Here is an 8,619-nt window from a genome sequence, read left to right on the forward strand (position 1 = left end):
GGATGGAGGCCTCCACTCCTACATAGATTACCATGGTAACACCATCACCATAAAAGCAAACCACCCCCCTGCCCCTCATGTCAACAGCATTTGAGGCACTGCTGCAAGCTGCAATATTCACGAAGCTAAAATTGTGCAGAGCTTACAACCTAATCCCCATTAGGCAGGGAAATTAATGGAAGACAGTGTTCATCATCTCCCAATGGGAATTATGAGTACCAGGTAATGCACTTCGTGCTAATGAACACCCCAACAGTCCTCCAGTACTTCATTAATGACAGGGCAGAGAGGCCCTGGGTCATTATGCATGTGTCTACCTCAATGACATACTCATTTACAGCCAGATTCCAGCCAAGATCAAAGATGTAATGGACAGGCCCCATCTGACTGATGTCTCTCTGGTTGGTCAAATGTGTCCTGGAGTTTGCCAACTTCTTGTGACACTTTGTGCAGAACTTCAGTTCTGTGGTGGCTCCGCTCACCAACCTTACCTGGAAGACCCCAGGGCCCTTTTATTGGCTTATCAAAAGGCTTTTGTGGAGATCAAGACATGGTTAACCTCCCCTAACTCTCGCAACAACTAGGTCCAGCCGAGAAGCTCCACCCGTGTGTGTTCTACCATCGTCTTACCCCAGCTGTATGCATCTACAATGTTGGCGACAGGGAGCTTTTGGTTGTAAAGCTCACCATGGAAGAATGGAGACACTGGCTTGAGGGGTCTAAACATTCTTTGGGGTCTGGACCAACCTCAAGAACCTGGCCTATATCCAACAGGCAAAGAGGCTCAACTCTTGCCAAGCCTGATGGGAGCTGTTCTTTATCTGCTTTGATTGTTTTTATCTGCTTTCTTTATCTACTTTGATTTTCTGCTGTCTTATAGGCCAGGGTCTAAGCACACCAAGCCAGATGCCATGTCCAGGCCTGACCCCTCCCCAGAACCCATCATTCCCACTCCTTAGATCCTGGCCCCACTCCATCAGGAGGTGGAGACCACCATCAGGGAGGTCCTATGGCAGGAGCCTGATGCCAGAGGCAGTCCCACTGGAAAGCTGTACATGCCTGCAGCTGTGCAGCAATAGGTGCTGCTATGGAAGCATGTCAGCTCATGGAGTCTTTGTGAGTTTTTCCTCTGGCTGTCAGCCAGAATCCAATGGCCAGACTGAGAGGGTCAACCAAGATCTTGCCCGGACTCTGCAGTGCTTGGCCTCTACCTTGGGCAGAATATGCCCATAACACTCTCCAGGATTTGTCCCTGGGTACGCACCATTTCAATGCCAATTTGTATGTCTTCTGGCCATGTTTGCTGAAGAGGAGTGTGAGGTTGGGGTCCCTGCTGCAAAGCAATTTGTGCAGCATTGCTGGACAGTATGGCGGAAGGCTAGTGCTTGCCTCTTGGCCACCACTGAGGCCAGAAAGCAGGTGGCAGACCATAAGGGGTGCCTGGCATCCATTTTCTGGTTTGGCCAGCAGTCTACATCAGGCAGCCCTTTGTTACACCTTTGTAGAGGGGTGATTGGTACAGTACCTGGCCAGGTGGGTATTTTAACAGAAAGGAAAGAGGGCTTGAAAAAGCAAAAGAGATCAAATGCCCCTAAACCACTTAAAAAACAAAAGAAGGCATGAACAAGAAAACAGTTCCAAGCCATACAAAAGGTGTTTTTTCTCATCACAGAAGTAATTTTTGTTTTCTGATTATCTTTTATTTCACTTTTCTAGTTCAGCCTTTGTTTTGCACACTTGCAGCACCCTCTTTGTTTGCTTTTTCCTGCCTTGTTTATTCCCCTATTTGTTGAGGGGTTGTTTTTTTCCCCATTTTCACCTGTGCGTCCTCATACCGAACTTCTCAGGTCATGTTTCCTTCCACTCTTTAGTCTTAAGTATGCTATTTCTCTGACTTATAAACAGCTTTGTATTCCATCTATTGGTGATCAAATAAACTTCAATTGAGCTAAAATACAAAGTGAAAGCACCCCTGATGACATTGAAGGTATTGCAAGAACAAGTTTGCCAGTTAGGTTTGACTTGCAGTATAAATGCTTGCGAAGCATTTGATGACAGCAAATATGCTGTCAAAAATTTGGCACTCTGACTCTTTTTAAGTATCACTCTGCCTTATTTGCCTCTGAGTGACCTTTCAATGGTTACTGGAAGCCAATAATCAATAAATATTATTTGCTTAACCGCCATGTTAACTATTAAAATGGTACTCAAAATTCACAAACTGAAAGGAAGGGGTCATGTGACTGATATGCAAACTGAGCAACCCCAAATTGCTGTTTCTGCATACTTTTAAAAAAATGCTATGCCTTTGAGCATAGGATATCTTATTTAACTGCTAAATACTTCATTTCAAATAACTCACAGAATAACACAAGTGTATTAATGTGATTTTATATGTATTAAAGTGGATTTTATGCATAGCAAACAATGGGAAGGGGGGGTTGATGATGGGCTTTAGGAGAATTAAATTATAAAATGTTAAGTCAAACAGCATTCTTACATAAATCTACCCTAAAATATGGGCTGAAATTGTAGATTACCCAATGGGGCATTCAAGGTGAAACATGAGTGGAGTGTATAGAAGACCTATAATGACTATGTAATTCTACACATAAGTATTTCATAGACAGTTTTAGGGTTTAGGGCTTTAGTAAATAACAAAATGAATAATTGAAAAAAAAGTAAGAATTATTGTGGAGGAATTCTGAACAAGTGACCACACAATATAATTGATTCATTAGCAAAATTAAGTTTTGTAAGAAGTTCTACTGTGCAATTACTGCAATAAGCATTTGTTACATCATCATTTTTTTCTAAATGTAATAGCAAAATGCTACAAATTATTTTCCTAACAAATTAGCTGACAAATTGGCTACAGTAAATGATCTTTTTACTTTTTTCCCCCTCAGATTTTGGGTAAGGTGAAACCGGCACCATTTCTCAACTGAATGTCTCGGGGGAACTGATGTAGTTATGCAGAGATAATTTAACCACTGTACCCACTAGTAACCCCCAGAGTAAAGCAAAAGTGTACTGTTAGCAGAAGATTTCAAAACATTTAAACCTTTCATCTATATCAAGAAAAAATGCATATGATAATTCACAAAACAGAAAAAAAGATTAGTGTCATAGACACAGGAGATCAAAAAAGCAAACATGTTAGGAAATCAAGTAGAAAGAAATAACTGCAGATTATCCACAGCATCTGATCAGAGTGATGAAACTATATAACATTTTAAAAGTACCTTTTACAATTATGTGTAACTGAAAGTAAAAATAAACAGAATTTCCTGGATTCTGTCCATGGCACAGCCCTGAATAACAGCAATGACTGTGAAGTGGCCAAAGATAACAATATTAAGTTAATGTTCTCTATATAAATCAAACGTTGATGACGAGGATTCAACTATTCTACAAGTTAAAATATACTTAGCAGATTGTCTGAACCATGGATAGAATATGGCATAAATTAGGGGGTTAACAAAGGAGTTAATGAACATTAGCCAAGTAAACACTGTCCACACCACTGACAAAGATGTCAAACTTGTAACTGATAGAGAACTTATATAAAATGGTATCCAGAAAGAAAGATAAAAGCAAATAACAATTCCCAGCGTTTTTGCTGCTTTGGTTTCAGAAGAGCTTGAAATGTTAGCTCTATGTTTATTTGAGGCACCATTTGCCACAGCTCTAACCGCTTTAGCTTGCCGTCTTGCCACGTTAAAAATGATTGAATACAACACCAGTATAGTAGAGCACGGAGTTAGGAAAAAAATTATCATGTTAGCAATCACCCATGAAAATTTGACAAACACTATACACTCTCCATAACATCTGGTGTACATCTGAGATGGAATAAGGTGGTCATTAAAGTACATAAATAAAATGACATATAGTAAAACAAAAGACCAGCCTAGAAAAATGCATAAGGACATTTTACACACAGTTACTCTACTTGAATACAGCAGAGGGTCATTGATGGCAATGTACCTATCAATTGAAATGAAAACCAGATTGCACAGAGATGCCAGCACTGAGATGCCAATGATTATTTCAGAAATGGAGCATGCCAGTTTTCCAAGGTACCAGCAAGAGTCAAAAAGTTGCATTGTTTTCACAGGCATAACAAAAAGTCCCACGAGAAGATCCGCTGCAGCCAGAGAGAGGATGAGCAGGTTGGTTGGAGTGTGGAGCTGCTTGAAGTGAGAGATGGAGATGATCACGAGGAGGTTCAAAAATACAGTGAACACTGATATGCATGAAAGAAAAACATACAGCAATAAATTCCCAGGGCCTGTTTGGACCTCCTTTCTGCAAGATGAGTTGTTGTCAGGAAAGCAGTATTGAACTGTGATATTTTGTCTAAAGTCTGTGCTATCCATCTATGATGAATGCAGGTCTGCCAACTGGAACTGATCTGTGTCGTCCTGTGATGCCTCACTGAGAGATTTGGCTTTCTTTGTCAGGTCTCTTTATACATTAATTTGACACCTCCCAGTAATATATGATTGGTTAGTTTTTAATTTACATCAGTCTCTAATATTTTATTCAACATTACATCATTACTTACAATCCTTGTCAGTTGAAAGTATTTTTTTGTTTGTTGCAAATAGCACTTGTTTTCATCCCTGAGTTAACAGCCATTAATTCAGATTCAGATTCAGATTCCTTTATTGATCCCAGGGGGAAATTGCAGTTGTTACAGTTGCAGCCATTTATGTAAAAATAAACACTTTACTAATAATTTAAAACAATATATAGAATTTACAGTATGTATAATTTAAAACAATATATAGGATTTACAGTATGTATAATTTAAAACAATATATAGAATTTATAGTATGTATGTGCACCAGATTTATGTACTCTACACACACAATTGTTGTTATTGCACATATGAACAGTTTTTTGAATCACACACTGAGGGAGGAGTTATGGAGTTTGATGGCCACTGGTAAGAATGACTTCCTGTGGCGCTCTGTGGTGCATTTTGGTAGAGTGAGTCTTGAGCTGAATGAGCTCTTGTGTCTCATCACCGTATCGTAGAGTGGGTGGGAGCCATTGTTCATAATGGCCCGCAGCTTAGACAGCGTCCTCCTCTCCGACACTGCCGTCAGCGAGTCCAGCTCCACACCCACAACATCACCGGCCTTGCGGATCAATTTGTTGAGTCTGTTGGCATCTGCCACCCTCAGCCTGCTTCCCTAGCATGCAACAGCATAGAGGATAGCACTCGCCACCACAGACTCATAGAAGATCCTGAGCATAGTCCGGCAGATGTTGAAGGACCTCAGGCGCCTCAGAAAATAGAGACGGCTTTGGCCCTTCCTGTAGAGGGCGTCAGTGTTCTTAGCCCAGTCCAGTTTATTGTCAATATACACACCCAGATATTTGTAATCCTCCACAGTGTCCACACTGACCCCGCTGATGGACACAGGGGTCGCCGGTGCCTTGTCCCTCCTCAGGTCCACCACCAGTTCCTTTGTCTTTGTCACATTGAGCTGCAGGTGGTTCCGCTCGCACCATGCGACAAAGTCCTTCACCGTTGCCCTGTACTCATCCTCCACTCCCTTGCTGATACATCCAACTATTGCAGAGTCATCAGAAAACTTCTGAAGATGGCAAGTCTCTGTGCAGTAGCTGAAGTCCGTGGTGTAGAGGGTGAAGAGGAAGGGAGAGAGGACAGTACCTTGTGGAACTCCAGTGTTGCTGACCACTCTGTCCGACACACAGTGCTGCAGGCGTACATACTGTGGTCTGCCGGTCAGATACTCAACAATCCAGGACACAAGGGGGGCATCTACCTGCATCACTGTGAGCTTATCGCCCAGAAGAGCGGGCCAGACGGTGTTAAATGCGCTGGAGAAGTCAAAAAACATGACCCTCACACTGCTGGCTGGCTTATCCAGGTGAGCATATACTCTGTTGAGCAGGTAGATGATGGCATCTTCAACTCCCAGGCGGGGCTGATAGGCAAACTGGAGGGGATCTAGGAAAGGCTGGACTATGGGTCGGAGCTGATCCAAGACGAGCCTCTCCATGGTCTTCATGACATGAGACGTCAGTGCCACTGGCCTGTAGTCCTTGGCATCACTGGGTCGTGGCATCTTTGGGACAGGAACAATGCAAGATGTCTTCCACATCATGGGGACCCTCTGGAGACTCAGGCTCAAGTTGAAGACACGTTGAAGTACTCCACAAAGTTGGGTAGCACAGGCTTTAAGCACCCTGGGTGGAACCCCATCAGGGCCTGCAGCCTTGTTTGTGTGGAGTCTCTTCAGTTGTCTTCTCACCTGGTCAGCAGTGAGACACACTGTAGAGGAGGTGGGTGGGGGAGGGATGGAGGTGTGAGATGGGCTATCACACGAGGGGGGCAGGCTATCAGGAGGGGGAGGGGGGATGAGTGGTATGGTCTGCTGAGGACTGGCAGCAGAGGAGTCAGGCTGGGGGGGGACAGAGCCTGCCGTGTCAAATCTGTTAAAGAACAGATTTAGCATATTGGCCCTGTCCACACTGACCTCTACTCCTCTGTTGTTGTTGGACCTGAAGCTGGTGATGGTCCTCATCCCATTCCAGACCTCCCTCATGTTGTTCTGCTGGAGTTTCCACTCCAGCTTCCTCCTGTACTTGTTCTTCGCCTCCTTGATAGCTGTCCTCAGTTCCCTCTGGATCGTTCTCACCTCCTCCAGCTCTGAAGGCCCTCTTCTTCCTGTTGAGGAGAGCCTTAATGTCCTTTGTTACCTATGGCTTGTTGTTTGGGTAACATTTAACAGTCCTGGTTGGGACAGTGGAGTCCACACAGAAGTTAATGTAGTCTGTGATGCACTCTGTGAGCCCGTCGATGTCCTCTCCGTGCGGCTCACAGAGTGCAGACCAATCAGTAGCCTCGAAGCAATCCTGCAGTGCCTCGTAAGTCTCCACAGACCATCTACTCACTATCCGCTTGGTCACAGGCTGACTCTTCACCAGCGGCACATAACAGGAGCTGAGGTGAACCAAGTTGTGGTCTGACCTACCCAGCGGGGGAAGGGGGGAGCAGCTGTATGCGACCTTAACATTAGCATACAGCAGGTCCAGTGTTCTTTCCTCTCTGGTGGGACAGTCCACATACTGCGTGAAGTGTGGTAGTGCCTTGGCCATAGCGACATGGTTAAAGTCACCTGATATGGCGATGAAGGCACTCTGGAGACGTGCTGTTGTTGAATAAATGACGTCACTTGCCGACGTCGGGTTGGCAGAGGGGGGAATGTAGACAGTCACAATGATGGCATGCGAATAATCGTGTGGTAAATAATATGGCCTGAGTCCGACAGCCAACAGTTCAATATCCGGGCAACAGGTACGTTCCTTGATGGTAATGTGACCAGGGTTACACCAGCGGTTATTAACTAGCACAGCGACACCACCTCCTTTGCGCTTACCGCTCTCGGTGCAGCCCCGGTCGGCCCGAACAGTCTGGAAGCCATCGATGGAAACATGGTCATCCGGGATGTCCTGGTGTAGCCATGTCTCCGAAAAGCACATTAAACTACACTCCCGGTACTCCCTCTGACTCCTGGCTAGTGCTGTCAGCTCGTCCATCTTATTCGCCAGCGACCTCACGTTGCCCATGATGACGGAGGGGAGACGCGGCTTATATCCCTTCTTCTCCATAAGCCTCCGCCGTCTCTCCCTCGCTTTCCCCGTGCGCTGGTTAATTCCCCCTCTGCAACCCCTGTGCGTCCGTCTCCAAAGCTCTTCGGGGATGTTCTTTGTCCTGGTCGCCATGCCGACCGGCTGCAGCGCGATCAGCTGATCTCGGGTGTAAACAAAGCGGCCATGCTGCATCGCCGTGGCGGACACGGGGAGTGCGTGAAAGTAGCGCTTTCACGGCGAAAAAACAGACCAAAACACTCTCTACTCGCATGTTTCGAGAGGGCACAGCTTCCCTAAATTGCCTCGTCAAATAAATAAACTATTACTAAGGTAAAGAAAAAGTTACGATCAAAAACGAGAGAACATGAACGGGAGCTACTGTAACAGGCAGCATGCACGTTCGCGCATGCGCACTAAAAGTCTGTAGTTAATGTCATATATATATACAGTTTTTGAGGGAATTAAACATCAGAGAACAAGTGAAAATACTAAGCTTCCTTTCTGCTAGTGACCTGTTGTGTTTTGGGAACAAGGTGGTAATGTCTTTTGTACTTTTTACATAAACAATCTTCCACAGATTCCCTACAGTGCTTGGCCAAGACTCAATGTCACAGCACAAAATTCTGCTTGGGTGCCAAACAATTGTGACATGGCATAATCCAAACTGAAAACATCACTAACATTCTTGTAAGTAGTCGGATTTGTGGCACAACTTTGTAAATCATGTATTTAAAGTCCCTTTATATTACTTCACTTAGGCACACTTTCACCATGGTAAGTGGACCTTTTGGACAGCATCCTTCCCTGCAGTACAGGTCATCCCACCATACTCGCATCCCAAATAAAAAGGTTGCATGCCATCTTTTGGCAAGCACTGGCCACACCCTATTGATCTCTAGTGCACTGGTGCACATCATGGAGATGTTGGAGCTCTTCAGCCTAACCAGCTTCAAGTTAAATGTCCTCTACAATGTCAGAAGACAA

General features: G+C 44.6%; 1 protein-coding gene across 1 annotated transcript; it reads right to left on the reverse strand.

Annotated features, from left to right (window-relative positions):
* Nucleotides 1-3,362: 3,362 nt before the first annotated feature.
* LOC108433244 (trace amine-associated receptor 6-like) lies at nt 3,363-4,382 on the reverse strand. Its single transcript, XM_037547056.1, has 2 exons — nt 4,305-4,382; nt 3,363-4,193 (listed from the first exon to the last, which is right to left on the reverse strand). Exons 1-2 carry the CDS (start codon nt 4,380-4,382, stop codon nt 3,363-3,365), a joined length of 909 nt encoding a protein of 302 aa, XP_037402953.1.
* Nucleotides 4,383-8,619: the final 4,237 nt, after the last annotated feature.

Source organism: Pygocentrus nattereri, chromosome 18, assembly GCF_015220715.1.
Source record: "Pygocentrus nattereri isolate fPygNat1 chromosome 18, fPygNat1.pri, whole genome shotgun sequence".
Classification (NCBI taxonomy): domain Eukaryota; kingdom Metazoa; phylum Chordata; class Actinopteri; order Characiformes; family Serrasalmidae; genus Pygocentrus; species Pygocentrus nattereri.